The 18,112-nt window shown below is 42.4% G+C and overlaps 1 protein-coding gene across 5 annotated transcripts in view; it reads left to right on the top strand.

Annotated features, from left to right (window-relative positions):
* Nucleotides 1-729: 729 nt before the first annotated feature.
* ZNF704 (zinc finger protein 704) overlaps nt 730-18,112 on the top strand; it is a 253,690-nt gene continuing 236,307 nt past the window's right edge. For 2 of the 5 annotated variants that reach the window (XM_077876458.1, XM_077876457.1), the window contains exon 1: nt 761-1,281. In XM_077876458.1, the coding sequence (XP_077732584.1) occupies nt 790-1,281 (492 nt within the window). In that variant the 5' untranslated portion in view covers nt 761-789. Of the gene's footprint in view, nt 1,282-18,112 lie in introns of all 5 variants that reach the window. The other 3 variants (XM_077876459.1, XM_077876460.1, XM_077876456.1) reach the window with 3 other exon arrangements.

Consider the following 18,112-nt stretch of genomic DNA (forward strand, 5'->3'; position numbering starts at 1 on the left):
CAGACTGACAGACCTTCTGGGGCTTCACCCGCGGCCGAGAGTCGTCGCGCCGTGCGCCGCAGAGACCAGGGGAGCCACCTGCGGCCAAGCTCTTCCTGCCAAGTCCGGGTCTGACCCAGCGGCCCGCGGCCCGCCCCGCCGGCGTCCACCCTGCGGAAGGGGCAGCCTCGGCCGCGGCGCCCGGGCCGACTGCTCGGAGGCGCCGCGTTCGCGGAGGCTGAGGGCAGGGGAAGTGAATCCAGTCCGGGTTTTGTCTGCGCGGGGGGCCGCAGGGCGGCGAGGAAGGGCTCGCGAGGCGGGGGCGGGGGCGGGGGCGGCGCACACACAACACAGGCGGCTCGCGCCGAGGGCCGGCAGCCTAGGCCAGCACCGCGCGGCGCAGCGGCCCGGGAGAGGCGCGCGCGGGCCCGGCCGCCGGCCGCATGGAGCGCAGCGCGGCCCGCGGCTCCGGGGCGGCGGCGGCGGCGGCGGCGGCGGCGGAGGCGGCAGCGCGCCGCTCGCTCACACCCACCCCCGCCCGCGGCCGCCGCGCCGCCCCGCCGTAGCCGCCGGCCGCCGGCGTCCCCGCGGGCCGGTCCAGCGAAGGCGGCGCCCGCGCCTCTGCAGCCAGTGGCAGCTGCAAGCCCGGGGAGGCGGCTCCCGCGGCCCCCCTGCAGCCCCGCGCGCCCGGGGCGCCTGCGACCACAGCGGCCGCCCGGGAGGAAGAGGCGGCGGCGGCGGCGGCGGCGGCGGCGGCGGAGGGGGACAAACTCCCCGGCTCGCGCCGCGGCTGGCAGCCCGCGGTCAGGCATGCAGGCGCGGCGTCTAGCCAAGCGCTCCAGCCTGGGCAGCCGCCGGGGGGGCGCCGCGTTGCAGGCGCCCGGCCCCGCGCCTGCCAGGGAAGGCACCGTGCCCGGCCTCCCGCCCCTCGGCCCGGGCGCGAACCCGGCCCCGGCCCCGGCCCCGGCCCCGGCCCCGGAGAGCTGGAGGCCGCCGCCGCCGCCGCGCAGCGCCGGGACCGGCCCCCCTCGGGCCGCCGCCGCCGCCGCCTCGTCGCCGGTGCTGCTGCTGCTCGGGGAGGAGGACGAGGACGAGGAAGGCGGGAGCAGGCGGCGGAGGGGGCTCGGGCGGGTGGCGGAGAAGCCCCGAGGGGGCGCGGAGGAGGAGGATGACGACGAGGAGGACGAGGACGAGGAGGTGGTCGTCGAGGTGGACGACGACGACGAGGACGGCGAGGAGCGCTTCCCGCCGCTCGGCGCGGGCCGTGCGGTCCCCCGGGCCCCGGCGCGGGGCGCCCTGAAGGTGCGTGCGGGGCAGGGCAGGGCAGGGCAGGGCAGGGCAGGGCGGGCGCGCGGGACCCGCGGCCGCGGGGGGCGGAGACGGGCCAGGCCGGGCCGGGGGAGGGGAGGGGAGAGGCGCGGGCCGGGGGCCGGGGGCCGGGGGTGTGGCGGCGGCGGCGGCGGCGGCGGCGCGCGGGGGGGCGGGGGGCTGCGGAGCTCACGCCCCGGGCCCCCCGCACCTCCCGGGGCGGCCGCTCCCGTGCGGCTCCGGGGCCGGGCGGGCTGGTGGTGCCGTGTGGGCGCAGGAAGAGGACGCTCCTCCGCGGCGAGGTAGGGAACTTGGAGACGGGACCCGGTGGGCGCGGGTTGGCGGGGGGGGGGGGGGGGGGGTCCGGGGGGGCTTTATTCTTCGCCCAGCGAGCAGCGCTGTCCTCCCTGCTTCGCGGGCTACTCAAGCTTAATGAAACTAGCAAGCGGCTTCTCTTGCCAGCCTTTCCCAAGCCCGCCTTCATCCCAGAGCAATTGTTGATGAGTTTCCATCACGGATGTTTGTGAGGGACCCGGTGAGCCCAAAGCGAACCCCCAGCCCTTGCTTTCTGCTTGCATTTTGCAGGCTTCTGGCAGTGCCCGCCACCCTCCCCTCCCTTCCTTTCCCTTCCCCTCTTTAAACATTGTTTTAGCATTTGGGGCTTTTTTTAAAAAAAAAATGTTCCCCTCCTTGCTCAGAATTGCACATTCTGAAAGAAAGAGGAAATCGGGAAAAGTGGGGATCATTTGGCATTTAAAAATGGATGTGAGTTTCTGCTGAGAATTGTAGTGAAGTCTCTCCGGTGCAGGGAAGCACGGAGAGATCGTTCCGTTTGTGTATCTTCAGGAGATAAGGGGTTTATTATTACACAACTGACTGGCTGGGCTTTCAGGCCTGCGATTGGACAAAGCAAACCACGTTGAGGTTCATGCACAGTGTATGTTGCTAAGAAGTTTTGAGGGCAGCAAGTGGTAGGCGATGAAGTTAGTGCTTTTCCTCAAGACTGGTTCTGAAAATCAACTGAGTAACTATTTACTGGAGTTTTCAGAGGATCGTGGTATATCAGGAAGAAAAAAAAATACATAAACAAGTGAGCTTAATAGAGACTATTTATCTTGTGGGGCTTGGGGGGGGGGGAAGCTGCTCGAAGCATGAAATTGCAATTCCAAAGAAATGCTAAACATCAGCATTTAGAATATCCCCAGAATAGACATAGGCACACATTTCTTTCCTAGACCACCCTGGAAGTACCAGCTCTAAGAGTGAGAAATTCTCAGCAAGTAGTCTTTCGGGATGATAGTTTTTGACAGTTGCTTGTTGGAATCCAGACCATGAGCACACTCATTACCATGGCCTGCTAAAAAGCCTGCATTGTATGGGCTACAGGATATAACTGGGTTGGGAATTAAGTCACATGGCATCAGTGACATTAACAAGAGTAGCGGTGATTCCTTAGCGGTTTTTGTTCAGCAATACTGAAAATAAGTCTTGGGGCTTGTAGTTTGTGACAGAAAAATTCATTGTGATTTATGCTCTGTGATCAAAGTAAACCCAATGTAGGAAAAAAATCAAACCTGTAGAAACAGAATAACTGGGGTGTGATATAATTCACATGATCAAAAAAGATTGGGACGCCTGGGTGGCTCAGCGGTTGAGTGTCTGCCTTCTGCTCAGAGCATGATCCCGGAGTCGTGGGATTGAGGCTCCATATCGGGCTCCCTGCATGGAGCCTGATTCTCCTGTCTCTCTCTCTCTCTCTCTGCCTATCTTTGTGTCTCTCCTGAATAAGTAAATAAAATCTTTAAAAAAAAAAAAAAAAAAGATTGTTCACATCTCCGAACAGATTTATCAAATTTTTTAAAAAATGGGCTTCATTTTATAACATTTTTTGTGGCCACAGCTTTTCAGTAATGTATATATTGAATAGTTTGAGGTATGATTCTTCCCATTTTTTGCTGTTTTAATGACATCTTGACACTGTATCTGAAGAGATTTTCCAATGGACTATATAACAAGATCAATTTATTCTAATGCGTATAAAATGTCAAATATATATGTATATGTATATGCATTCATTTATTCAGATATTTATTGAGCATCTCCTAGGTGCCAAGTGCTATTCCGGAGCATAGCAGTGTACACCTTCCAGATGCTAACATCTAGTAAGAGGAGTCATAGCAACGATCCAACAAACAAACAAACAGGTGTGGCACTGGAGATTGTGATGCATGCTATGAGGGAAGTCATGATATCACAGAGTCTAGGAGGGAAGAGAAAAATACTGTGAGGTAGACCTCCCTTAGGAGGAGACATTCAATCTGAGACCTGAGACATGTAGCTTGGGAAGATCTGCCAGCAGAGGGAATAACAATTGCAAAAGTCCTGGGGTGGGAAGGAAAAAAAAGTGAGTATGGCTAGAACTTGGTAGGTATGAAATATGTCAGGGAGGTAGATAGTAGCCAGCAACATAGCCCTTTGGTGGACTTCTTAGAGTGTGAAGTCTTTGAAAAGTCCTAGGCAGTAATGGCATACAAGGTGGGTTTTTTTTTTTTTATTAATTCCTGCTATATGGATTATAGAGGACTGCAGGGAGAAGCAGGGAGACCAGTTAGGTGGCTATTGCTGCAGTCTAGGTGAGATGTGAGAGCAGTTTGGACTAGATTAACAGGAGTGGAGTTAGAGAGGAGTGGACAAATTGCAGATCTATTGTGATGATTGACCTGCAAGGACTTGCTGATGGATTAGGGGAGGAGGGTGAAGGAATGAGAAGCTCTAGTATGAAGGTTTGTTACATGTGCGGTTTGCTGAGAGTGAGAAAACTAGGGGAACAACAGCTTTTTGTGAAAGAAAAATCAAGTGTTCATTTTGGACATGTTAGGTCTGAGATGACCATAAGACATGTAAATGGAAATGCAGTTAGACAGCTGGCTGTAGGTTGTGGAGCTGAGGGGAGAGGTCAGGGCTAGAGAGAAAAATTTGGGAGTCAACAGCATATTGATGTCATTGAAAGCTAGGGACTAGAAAGGGAGTGTGGTAGATCAAGAGAGGACAGCCTTAGGCCAGACTTGGGCACAGCACTGTTCAGGTTTGGGTGTAGGAGGAGAAGACAGCAAAGGTGAATGAGAAGCAGCAGCCAGACAAGTCAAAGGAAACTAGAGAATGTAAAGTCCTGTAAGCCAAGAGAAGAGATAATGCTAAAGGTGGACCATGGTGAGTTGTGTTGAATACTCTTGGGGTATTGAGTAAGATAAACATAGAGACATATCCATTTAGGTTAAGTAATGTGGAACTTATTGGCATTCTTGACAAAAGAATCTGAAGGCAGTGATGTGAATACAGTGAGCAGAGCAGTGAATGGGAGATGAGGGCATAGTGAGAAATTTAAAAAACTCTTTCAACAAGTCTTGTTGGAAAAGAGAGCAGAGAAAAGGGAGACTACCTCGAAGGCAAATAGAGTAAGTACTACAGCATTATGGGAATTTTCTGGTGTGTGAGGGGGATGCTTTCATTTTCTATTGATGTGTAACAAATTACCACTAACTTTTGGCTTACAACAGTTCTCACAGTATCTATGGGTTAGGAGTCCAGGTTCCACTCAATTACATCAGCTGCTAAGTCTCCGAGCTGCAATCAAGGTGTTGAGAGGGCTGTGTTTTCATCAGGAGGCCTAACTGGGGAGGAATGGGCTTACAGTTCTCTTCAGGGTGTGAGCAGAATGCATTCCCTTGCATCTAGGTCTGAGGGTCCCAGCTTCTTGCTGGCTCTTGCCTGGAAGCTGCCCTCAGCTCCTAGATCCCCTTTCCCCCACGCCTGCTCCTCACAGTGCTTTGTTACTTGGGCTTCTTCAGCATGACCTCTTACTTCATCAGGCCAGCAAGGGGAATCTTCACGCCTGCCTGTCTTAGTAAGGTAAAGTCTCATATAACTCACTATAGTCACAAGAACAATACTCCATCATTTTTGCCATATTCTATTGATTAGTAGTGGGTCATGAGTTCCAACCACACTTAATGGAAGGAGGTATTATAGAAGGGCATATATACTGCCCTTGGAGCAGGGTGAAGAACATTCCTGGGAAAGCCACAGTGGAGGGACCGATGACCCAAGCACAGGGGTTGGCCTTTGCCAGAAATGAGGAAACTTTCTCACACTGAATTAAAGAGAAAGTAGAGAAAATGGGTCTAGATGCAGGTCGCTGTATTTTGGATGATGGTCAGATGAAGTAGTATTTGTCTAATGGCCTCTATCTTCCCCATGCAGCAGGAGGGGGATTCATCAGCTGAGCGTGGAGGAGAGTTGAAGTGAGAGTTGAAGGCATGGTGCAGTATTTTGGGAGAGTAGGATAACAAACATACGGAGAAAGTGAATAGAGTTTCTAGATAGTATCAAGGGCCCATCTGATGTCTGTGGTTTTCCATTTATGGTTAAGCAGTCTGTCTAGGTATGTGATTTTCCTAAATTCATTCCACTGACTCACATGTAGAGTAATAATAATAAACAAGGCTTACTGAGTGCCTACTATGGTCAGTGCAAGTCTAAGTATATAGTCTCATTTCAATTTCATTACATATCCATGAGTCAGGCATTATTATTATCATCATCATTTTACAGAAGTGATAAGCAACTTAAAGATCCACAGGTATTATTAGGTGGCAGTGTTTGAGCCCTAGGAAGATGAACTCCAGAGCTGCCACCCTTATACCTTAAACCATACTGTCTCTTGGCAGACAAAGCAGAGAGCAGGATTCAACAAGGATAGGGTTTAGCCAGGTGGGTGAGCAATGGAAACAAAGAGAGGAACATACTGTGGAGGAAGTTGGCACGGCTGTGACTGTAATGATAAGCTATGGGATTTAAGAAAAAGTAAGGACAGGAAGGGGTGAGAGATGGTGTAAAGGCTGTACATAGGTCAGTAGATTGGAGAAAACAAAGAGTTAACCAGTAAAATCAGTAAGAGAATGGGAATGAAATGCAGGACAGTTTGGATTCCAAAATATCATTAGTATAAATGCATATTTGCCAAATATTTATGAGGCAAGAAGTGTACTAAATACTCTATATGAAGGAGGATCACATTAGAAATGATGATTTAGGAATCAGTGTGGCCCCTTCTCCACAGTTGAGGACACTGACTCAGAAATGAAATACTACACCTGACATAGTGTAGCCACAAGTGGGAGCATGGTTCACATCCATGGCCTGTGTTTCAGTCACAGAACTGGAATCTCCCAGGATTTATTTGCTCATTTACTTCTAGGAGAACTTGGGATGGCTAAGAAGGTCGAGGACTAGATGCCATGAAGTATCTGAGATGTGTTGCATGATTATTGTAATGGACACTAATTTAGGCTTTAAGTGAGATAACAAGAGACATTTTTGTATTACAGTTTTCAATTTCTGATTAAAGGAAGCTGACATATTTACCCATGGTGATAAGATTCCACCTTCCACTCCCCCCAAAATCATGAACCTCCTGGGCTCCTAGATGAGGAATACTAAGTAGTACAGTAAACAATATCTTTATCCAGAGTTTAATTTAAAAAAATACAAGAACACTGTCAAGTGGAGGAAGGATTCCTTAATAAGTGGTTATTTAATGAAGCAAAACATTAGGAGTGGAGATGACAAGGCCTAGGATTGTGCTCTGGATGCTGAGTATTAGTGTAAAGATTAGAATGGAAGCATCTGAAAGGGATTGATAGTTTTTTTTTTTTTAATTTATGATAGTCACAGAGAGAGAGAGAGAGAGGCAGAGACACAGGCAGAGGGAGAAGCAGGCTCCATGCACCGGGAGCCCGATGTGGGATTCGATCCCGGGTCTCCAGGATCGCGCCCTGGGCCAAAGGCAGGCGCCAAACCGCTGCGCCACCCAGGGATCCCCGGATTGATAGTTTATTGGCATAAGTTTAGGAAAACACTGGACATGAGAGACTGCTAATGCTTCTGTCAAGATAGAAAAACTGAGGAAAGGCTTTTAAATGAGATAATATATGTCAAAATCCCCACTGCAGGTGCTCAGTAAATATTAATTGAGTGGAATCTGCTTCCTATGTGCCAGCTCTCCAGGGATGGTGAGCACATCTATTAGATTATATCTTGAATATCAGATGACTTGAAGAATCCTTTGGCAGGGTCTGTGCCGCAAACACTGAATTCGGATTTGCTAACAAGCATGTGTCTTGCAAATGGTCTGTGTTGGCTCCAGCAAAAGACATGTGCTTAAGATACCAGACAAAGTTGTCATTCACTGAATCGTAGACTGCTGGAGCTGGAAGGGAAACAGAGATTATCTAGTAATCCAATACCCTCATTTGACCATTGAGGACAGGAGACCATGAAAGGGGAAATGCCTTGTGCAGATACAGCTGTTTAGCAGGTTTGGTGGGGCCGGGATTAGCACCCTGGTCTGCCAACCCCAAGTTATGGCCCTCCTCTCTGGGTTAGTTTCTCACACCTGGGAATGTTGTGCAGTTCACTCCCTTAGACTTGTGGCTGGAGAAATCACAACTGTCCGAAGTGATCTGTCACTGCCTATCAACTTCTATTTTCGGAATGTTCTTCCTAGATAAAGCACCTTAGGTAGCCGTGACCTCACTGTGGCTGTGGTAGTGTGTGATAGGATGGGTAGGCCCCCCCTGGGAATTCTGCCTGGGCCAGTCCTCCATCCCTGTGCAGTTTCCAAGGGATATATATGTGTATGTGTACTCAGCCCTCAACTAGGACCAGGCCTCCTTTGCCAAAATTTTACTACTATATTTGACTGTGGAAGCATTAGAAAAAAGAGGAAGAAAAGTGAGAAGTCAAGCCCAAGCCCAAATCTTCTTACCCCTGCCTCTGAGTGAGGAGTCAGAGAGAGAGAGCTACAGCCCTGTGTGTGCTTGGTTTCTGAAAACACAGAGACCCTATTCATTTGTAAATCTGTCCCAGTCAGATCGCTGTGTCTTCCACCTTAAGAAAAACTCAGAGAGAAACGCAGGAGCATTTTCCTCCCCAGCTTCGTACCTACACAGAACTAGTCTTATTACAGTGACTTGATATAAAGTGTGCTAAAGCAAAGGAAATTTGACCTTTTAGTTGCTCTGTGCAATCTCATGTTAAAGTAAACGTGTGGTTTCCATTAGGCTTTCTGAAATGGTTGAGAATATTCGGAGGTTCTCATAACCAGAGAGAACCTTTGCCTCTTGGCCTAGCCAAATATGTATCATTGAAATAAGGATGCTTTTCTTTGGGTTTGCTATTCATGTTCCTGTCCACTTCCTCAGTAAACATTTACTGTAGGCTATTGTTTATCGTGTTCCTAATACACATGTGGGAAAGAACAGTGAATAGGACCTATTTTCAGGGAGCCTGCAGTCTAACAAATTCCTGCTAAATTGCCTATGAAGTTCTAAGCCCCTTTCCCTCCTTATCGCTGAGACCAAGATTAGATCTGCTGAGAGACCTTACTTGGCTACCACAATTTGGGGTGTAATTTTAGTATATTATATTATATACTAAATATACCCTAAAACAGTTGTAGCCAAATAATTTTGCAAATCTATATGAAAAAAAAAGATGTTTTGGTTTGGCCAGGAGGTAATTTCTGAGTAGCTAGTTTAAGCATGAGTTTAAATCACTGAATTTGGCAAATAACCTTGGTTATGCTCACTTACTGGATGAAATGGAGCAGAATATAACTCTAAGATATATGTAGTACGATTAGAGCGATTACATTTTTACACTTGATTGAAGATACTGTTTTGGAAAATCCAGTGTTATGACGTATATGTAGGGAAAATAGGCTCAACTCTAGAATTTGAAGGCGGGTCTGTAATTTCAGGGTAAGAGGGGTACGTTTGTCCTGCGGAACACTATGGGGCCTTGTGGTGCAAAGAAATAAAAGGATCCTGCCTGTATGTTGCTCCATGAGGACTGAGTGCTTAGAGTGCGTTGTCTTGACGCTATGCCCGACCGTTACCAGTGACACACTTGCTTTCCTTATGTTCTTGTCATAATGGAAGGTTAAGTGAAAGTAAAATCTCCCTGATTCAGACTAATTGGGGATGGCTCGTCAAAATCAGTGAATGTCAAAAGTGCCCCAACACTTTAAATTAAATCCAATTTTTAAAGAGGCTGTGTGCCTTGAAATACGATTTTATAAAACCTGCAGACAGAATAATTTTAGTCCATTAGTGTGACCTTCATTGTGGGCTCGTTGGTGAGATGGGAGAGAACAGGCTTGAGTCAAAGCAGGGGATCTGTTAGCTACTCGTCACTCCACTGTTACCTCTCTGTAGAACAAGAAGTGATGTGACAGGCTCTGGTTTCAAATTCTGACATCCCCTCCTGCTAGTTTCATAGCTTTAACAGGTTGCTTCAGTGTGAGCATCTATAAAATTGGGATAACAGTGTCTTGTCATTGCCTATTATTATCGGATATGGCCCAGACCTCCTGAAATGTGATAGGATGGCAGTTTGTTTCCTTTATGCTTTCAAAAAGGAATCTTTTGTGAAATTTTGCTCAAGGATCCAAAATCCCACAGTTATTTTGACTATTACAACCTCTCTTTGTTCCATGCTACCGAGGTATTTAAGAAAGCTACTTCCTGAAGTGACTTCATTCATCTGAACTCTCTGGTGTTCCCTCGTGTATGCGGTGAGCTTGAATCTTCCTTTTCATCTCAGGAAGCTATGAGTCATTTATCAACTTGTGCAAAGAGGACAGCGATATTCTATCTCTTAGGTTCATCAGTTTGTTAGCTCTATAGCTCTTATACTGAAATAAACCTGGCTACTGTCCAAAGGGGCAAGAGGAGGCTTACCACATACATTCAGTGTGTGTTGTTAAAAACCGTGGTAGAAATACAGTGACGTCACCTTCCACCACCTCTAACTTGTATATGGCTAAGAATCTCTCAGGTGTGGGTTTGCCCTTTCCATCCTCCTCTGCATTTGTGTCTAGGACCTCTTGTACTTTGGTGAAGAAGTCATTCTTTGCTTTTTCAGTAGATGGGGATGTGTAGCCTAAAGTGTACCTTTAAACTCTTGTATCTTCTTGCTTCTACTACTGGAGAGATATCCACAAGGAGAAGAAAAGGACACAGGATCCCTGGGTGGTGCAGCGGTTTAGAGCCTGCCTTTGGCCCAGGGCGCGATCCTGGAGACCCGGGATCAAATCCCACGTCGGACTCCCGGTGCATGGAGCCTGCTTCTCCCTCTGCCTGTGTCTCTGCCTCTCTCTCTCTCTCTCTCTCTCTCTCTCTCTCTGTGACTATCATAAATAAAAAATTAAAAATATATATATATATAAAAAAAAAAGAAAAGGACACACTATGGCTAAACAGCTTGGGGAAATTCCAGTTAAAGAGGCACAGATTTTTTTTTTTTTTTTAGGTTCCAAAATATTTTAAACATAGAGGAAATTGGGAGAGTAGTCCAAACTCATATATGTATAAAGAAGTTATTGGTCATGGATACCAAGGGCCATTTTGTTTCTAAGAAGATGAATATAGGTTGTGACATTTATATATTATAATCTAATAATAGATTAGATTACAACGGCTTTTTTTCTGGAGCATCTTCTCCTTGGTGTACATTTTAGGAAATAATGGTTTATAATTATTTTCATAAATGATAAATCTATGGATAAGTATATTATACTTGGGACAAATAACTAAAACTGCATTATTAAAGAAATAAATTGTCACATGATGTGCAGAGAAAGATTAAAATGTTGTTTGTTAGGGGGCACCTGGGTGGCTCAGGCAGTTAAGCCTCCAACTGATTGATTTTGGGTCAGATCATGATCCCAGGGTCATGAGATTGAGCCCTGCATCAGACTCTGCACTGAGCATGGAGCCTGCTTAGATTCCTTGTCTCCTCCTCCCTCTGCCCTTCTTCCCCATTCGTGCTCTCTCTGAAAAAAAAAAAAAAAAAAAAAAAAAAAAAAGTTGTTTGTGGGTCATGCAACCTTCAAAATATTTTCCGTCATAAAGCTGATAATTTTTTCAATATCATTTCTAAAAAAACCCAGAGTATTTCATGTGGTAAAATTTCACTTGTGTATCTGTGAATACCATTTTTGTGTGTGAAATTTAAAAACTGGTAGAGAACATTACCTTTTTCGGTAAATTAGGCTCTACTATGGGTCTAGTGGAGACAGGAGTTGTGAGAGGTGCTATCATAACAGAATTAAGTGCTGAGGGAACAGAAAATCACAAGGTGTTTACACCCAGGAAAAGGTATTCAATATGTTTTCCACATTCTAAAGGAAAAATCTAAAATATCAGAATAGTCCAAATGAAAAGAGCATATGAAATCACTAGGATACTGGGATTAACACATTTTCTGTCAACAATGGTATGACTGTTGCAAAAAGGCATTTGTGAACACTGAATACCTTGTATAAGGACTCTTTATTGGATACTGTTTAATATTTATATCAGCATTACCCAACATTTAACGTGTTCTAATTTATAGAGGGCTCTCATAGTTAACATCGTTTGACTCTCTTTGTAATCTAGAAGACCAATTATCCCCATTTATAGGTGTGGAAAATAAGTCCCAGAGAAGATGGGACAATTGTTTTCTTTCTTTTCTTGTCTTGTCTTTCTTTCTTTCTTTCTTTCTTTCTTTCTTTCTTTCTTTCTTTCTGTCATAATTTTGTATCAAATGACATAGATATTTGTCAAATACTGCAGAAAACAATGGGGATCAACAGATTTTAAAAATAATTGAAATTGGTACTTAAGCAACAGTGGTAATTTAAAGAGCAACAAGACTTTATTATAGGGTAAATTATAAAAACCATATGAAATGCAATTTTCATAAACACTTTCTATATAGGTTGTGCGTGCTTTACAGACCAACTACAAGTGCTTAGTAAAGACCAAATCTGACTAATTTCTATTAATTTGGGTTAGGACCCAAAGTTTATTTAAATAACAATTTTTTAAAAAAATAAACTTTTGAAGCATTAAGAGAAAAACAACATACATACATAAAAGGGAACCTCCATAAGACTATCAGATTTCTCAGCAAAAACATTAATAGGCCAGATGGGAGTAGCATAATATATTTAAAATGCTAAAAGGAAAAAGCTTCCAACCAAGACTACTTTACCAAGAAAGGTTGTCATTCAGAATTGAAGAAGAGATAAAGAGCTGTCTAGAGAAACAAAAGCCAAAGGAATCCGGTGCCACTAAACCAGCCTTACAAGAAATGTTTTTTTTTTTTTTTTTTTTGCCTTACAAGAAATGTTAAAGGGGCTTCTTTGAGCTGAAAAGAAAGGGGACTAATTAGTAACAATAAAACATGTGAAAGTAAAATTTTCACCGTTAAAGGTAAATGTAGTGAATTAATCACTTACAAAGCTAATGTAAAAGTTAAAAGACAAAAGTAGTAAAAACAACTATACCTATACTAATTAAGGTACACACAAAATAAAAAGATGTAAAATGTGACCTCAAAAACATGAAACTTGGGGAAGATAAGTGAAATGGCAAAGTTTTAGAATGTGTCCTAAACTTAATGTGCTCTTAGCTTGTTATAAAATAGAATGTGTCCTAAACTTAATGTGCTCTTAGCTTGTTATTTGTGAGCCTCCTGGTATAACCACAAAGCAAAAAACCTATAGTACATCCACAGAAAATAAAATGAAAAAGGAACCTTAGCATAACACTACAGAAAATTATTAAACCACGAGGGAAAAAAACGAGAACAAAGGAACAGAGAGAAATATTAAACAGCCAAAAACAATGAACAAAATGGCAATAATTACTACCTATCAATAATTACTTTAAATGTAAATGGACTAAATTCTCCAATCAGAAGACAGAGTAGCTAATGGATTAAAAAACAAGACCCATCTATATACTGCCTATAAGAGTATAGGCACTTACTCGAATGTAAGGACCCACACATACTGAAAATGAAGGGATGGAAAAAGATGTTTCATGCAAATGGGAACCAAAAGAAATATGGGGTAGTTATACTTATATCAGACAAAATAGACTTTAAAGCAAAAGTTGTAATAAAAGACAAAGATGGGCATTACATAATGATAAGAGGTTCACTTCAGCAAGAAGATATAACATTTGTAAATATTTATGCACCCAACATAGGAGCACCTGAATATATAAAACAAATACTAAGGAGATGCCTGGGTAGCTCAGCGGTTTAGCACCTGCCTTCAGCCCAGGGCATGATCCTGGAGTCCCAGGATCGAGTCCCATATTAGGCTCCTTGCATGGAGCCTGCTTCTCCCCCTGTCTGTGTCTCTGCCTCTCTCTCTCTCTCCCTCTGTGTGTCTCTCATGAATAAATAAATAAAATCTTTAAAAAAACAAATATTAATAAATTTAAAGGAGAAAATGACAGCAATACAATAATGTTAGGGGACTTTAATATCCCATTTGTATCAATGGATAGATCATCCAGGCAGAAGATCAATAAAGAAACAGCAGCACTAGATGACACAATTAGTCTGATGAGCTTAATAGAACTCATAGAGTTCTATTAGAACATTCCACCAACAGCTGCAGTATACACATTCTTCTTCAGTGCACATGGAACCTAAATGTACATATTGTCCAGGGTAGACATATGTTAGGCTGAAAAACAAGACCTGGTAAATTCAAGAAGGTTGAAATCATGTCAAGCATCTTTTCTAACCACAATGGTATGACACAAGAAATTAATTACAAGTAGAAAACTGGAAAAATCACAAATGTGTGGAGATTAAAAGACATGCTACTGAACAACCGGTGGGTCAGTGAGAGATATAAAAAAATACCTCGAGACAAATGAAAATGAACATTTAATACACCAAAATCTATGAGATGCAGCAAAAGCAGCTAGTTCTAAGAGAGAAGTTTATAGCAATACAGGTCTACCTCAAGAAACAAAAGAACCTCAAATAAACAAAAGCAGCTAGTTCTAAGAGGGAAGTTTATAGCAATACAGGTCTACCTCAAGAAACAAAAGAACCTCAAATAAACAATCTATTCCCTAAAGGAACTAGGAAAACATTGGTAAAAGGAAGGAAGTAATAGAACAGAAATAAAGACTAAAAACGCAGTGGAAAAGATCAATGAAATTAAAACTTGGTATCTTGAAAAGATAAACAAAATTTGCAAACCTTTAGCTAAGAAAAAAATGAGAGAGGGCTCAAATAAAATCAGAAATGAAAGAGAAGTTACAACTGATACCAAGGAAATACAAAGGATCATAAGAGACTATTATGAATGATTATATGCCAAAAAAATTGGATATTCTAGAAGAAATGGATGAATTTCTAGAAACATACAATCCTCTAAGACCAAATCATGAAGAAATAGAAAATCTGAATAGATTACTAGTAAAGAGATTGAATCAATAATCAAAAACTCTCAACAAACAAACGTTTAAGGGACGCTTGGGTGGCTCAGTGGTTGAGCATCTGCCTTCGGCTCAGGGTATGATCTCGGGATCCAGGATCAAGTCCCACATTGGTCTCCCTGTGATGAGTCTGCTTCTCCCTCTGCTTATGTCTCTGCCTCTCTCTATATCTCTCATGAATAAATAAAATAAAAATCTAAAAACAAAACAAAAGTTTAAGACTAAGTAGCTTCATCGGTGATTCCTACCAAATGCTCAAAGATTTAATATTATCTTTTTCAAACTTTTTTTAAAAATTGAAGAGGAAGGAATGCTTCTAAATTCATGTTTAGAAGTCAGTATTACTGTGATACCAAAATCAGACAAGGACACCACAAAAAAAGAAAATTACAGGCCGATATCACTGTTGAACATAGATGCAAAATCTTCAACAAAATATTAGCAAACTGAATTCAACAACCCATTAAAAGAATCATAAACCATGAGGAAGTAGGATTTATTACAGATATAGAAGGATGTTTGGGGCAGCCCTGGTGGCGCAGCAGTTTAGTGCTGCCTGCAGCCTGGGTTGTGATCCTGGAGACCTGGGATCGAGTCCCGCATCGGGCTTCCTGCATGGGGCCTGCTTCTCCCTCTGCCTGTGTCTCTGCCTCTCTCTCGCTCTCTCTGAATGAATAAATAAATCTTTAAAAAAAAGAAGGATGTTTGAACATCCATAAACTAATTAATGTGACACAAACACCTTAAAAAATGAAGGGTAAAAATCATATGATCATCTGAATAGATGCACAAAACATTTGACAATATTTAACATCTATTTATGATTTTAAAAAACTGAATGAAGTGGGTATAGATGGAACATACCTCAGCATAATAAAGGCCATATGGGACAAACTCACAGTTAACTGTGACACATTATACTCAATGGCAAAAATCTGAAAGCTTTTCCTTTAAGATTAGAAAGAAGACAAGGATGCCCACTCTCACCACTTTTACTCAACATAGTATTAGAAATCTTAGCCATAGCTTTTAAGCAGTAAGAAATAAAGGCATCCAAATTGGAAAGGAAGATGTGAAACTATCACTATTTGCAGATGACATGATTTTATGTATAGAAAACCCTAAAGACTCCACCAAAACCTGTTAAAACTAATATGTGAATTCAGGAAAGTTGCAGAGTACAAAATCAATCTGCAAAAATTTGTTGCATTTTATATACTAACAATGAACTATCAAAAAGAAATTAAGAAAAATAAACCCATTTGCAATTGCATTAAAAATAATAAAATACCTAGGAATAAATTTAACCAAGGAGTTGAAAGACCTGTACACTGAAACTGTGACACTGAAGAAGACACAAATAAATGGAAAGATTACATATTCATGGACTGGAAGAATTAATATTGCTTAAGAGGTCCACATTCCCAGAGCAAATGGACATTTAATATACCAAAATTCCTATTAAAATTGAAAAGGCATTTTTCACAGATATAAAACAAACTTTTTAGAATTCGTATGGAACCACAATAGATCCTGAATAGCTAAAGCAATCTTGGGAAAGAACAAGCTGAAAGCATCACACTTCCTGATTTCAAGCTTTACAAAACTATAGTAATCAAAACAATATGTTACCATTAAATATCAATGGAACAGAATAGAAAGCCCAGAAATAAACCCATGCATATATGATCAATTAATTTATGACAATGGAGACAATAATATACAATGAGGAAAGGGAATTCTCTCCCACAAATGGTGCTGGGAACACTGGACAGCTACATGCAAAAGAGTGAAACTGGACCACCGTCTTACACCATACACAAAAAATAATTCAAAAATTAATTAATTAATTAAAATGAATTAAATACTTGTATCTAAGGCCTGAAACCATAAACCTCCTGAAGAAAACATAAGAGGTCAGCTCCTTGACATTGGTCTTGGTGATGTTTTTTTGGACTTATCCCCAAAGCAAGAACAGCAAAAGTAAAAATAAACAAATAGTACTATGTCAAATTAAAAAGTTTCTCCACAGTGAAGGAAACTATCAACAGAATGAAAAGGCAATGTACTGAATGGAAGAAGATATTGCAAATCATATATCAAATAAGGGATTAATATCTAAAATATGTAAAGAACTCTTACAATTCAACAACAACAGCAATCCAATTAAAAAATGGGCAGAGGATCTGAATAGATATTTTTACAAAGAAAAATGTTAGCCAAAAAGTGTAAGAAAAGATGCCCAACATCACTCATCATCAAAGAAATGCAAATCAAAACCACAATGAGATACCACCTCACACCTGTCAGAATGGCTATTATCAAAAAGAGAAGAAATAACAAATTGGGAAGAATATGGAGAAAAGGGAACCTCATGTGCTATTGGGGTGGGATGTAAATTGATATAGGCACCATGGAAAGCAGTATGGAAGATGCTAAAAAATGAAAAATAGAACTACCATATGGTCCAGCAATTCCACTTCTGGGTACGTATTTAAAGAAAATGAAAACACTAATTCAAAAAGGTATATGCAGCTTTATGTTTATTGCAGTATTATTTACAATAGCAAGATATGGAAACAACTGAAGTGCCCATCAGTTAATGTATAGATAAAGATGTGAAATATATATATACATACACCTGTACACAATGTAGTACTACTAAACCACAAAAATAATGAAATTTTGCCATTTGTGACAACATAGATGAACTTCTTATGCTAAGTGAAATAAGTTAAAGACAAAAACCATATGATTTCACTTCTATGTGGAATCTAAAAACAACAAATGAACAAAGCAAAACAAAACTCATGGATACAGAGAACAGATTGATGGTTGCTAGAGGGGACAGGTTTGAAGGGAAGGTGAAATGGGTGGAAGGGATCAAGAGATAGAAGTTCCCAATTATAAAATAAGTAAGTCATGGAGATGTAATGTACAGTGTGGGCAGTGTAGTCAATACTATTAGAGTTCAAATTTGAAATTTACTAAGAAAGTATATCTTAAAAGTTCTCATCACAAGAAAAAAAGAAATTTTGCAATTTTGTACAGTGACAGATGGAAAATAGACTTATTGTGTTAATCATTTATCAATGTATACAAGTGTCAAATCATTATAAGGTACATCTGAAACTAATATAATGTATGTCAACTATATTTTAATTTAAAAAAGTAAAATTTAGAAAATGTTTTCAGTTAGGTTCACACACAACTGAAAGTCAGTTTAACAAAATATTAGAAAAATAGTGTAAATGTTAGAATAAGGATCTTAGAACTTATAAAACTAAATATGTGAAGAGCATGTGAAAGAAAAATAATCTTGTGTCATCAAATATTAGTTGCAGTATCTCAAAAAGGAAGGAAGATGGGCACCTGACTCCATGGAAGCCCTGACCTAGTGGCATCAAAGTGGGAAAGTACTGGTTGGCAGTGAGAGAGGAGCTGCTTGAAGGTTTGAAATGACCCAAGGT

The sequence above is a fragment of the Canis aureus genome, chromosome 28, assembly GCF_053574225.1.
Source record: "Canis aureus isolate CA01 chromosome 28, VMU_Caureus_v.1.0, whole genome shotgun sequence".
Taxonomy (NCBI): domain Eukaryota; kingdom Metazoa; phylum Chordata; class Mammalia; order Carnivora; family Canidae; genus Canis; species Canis aureus.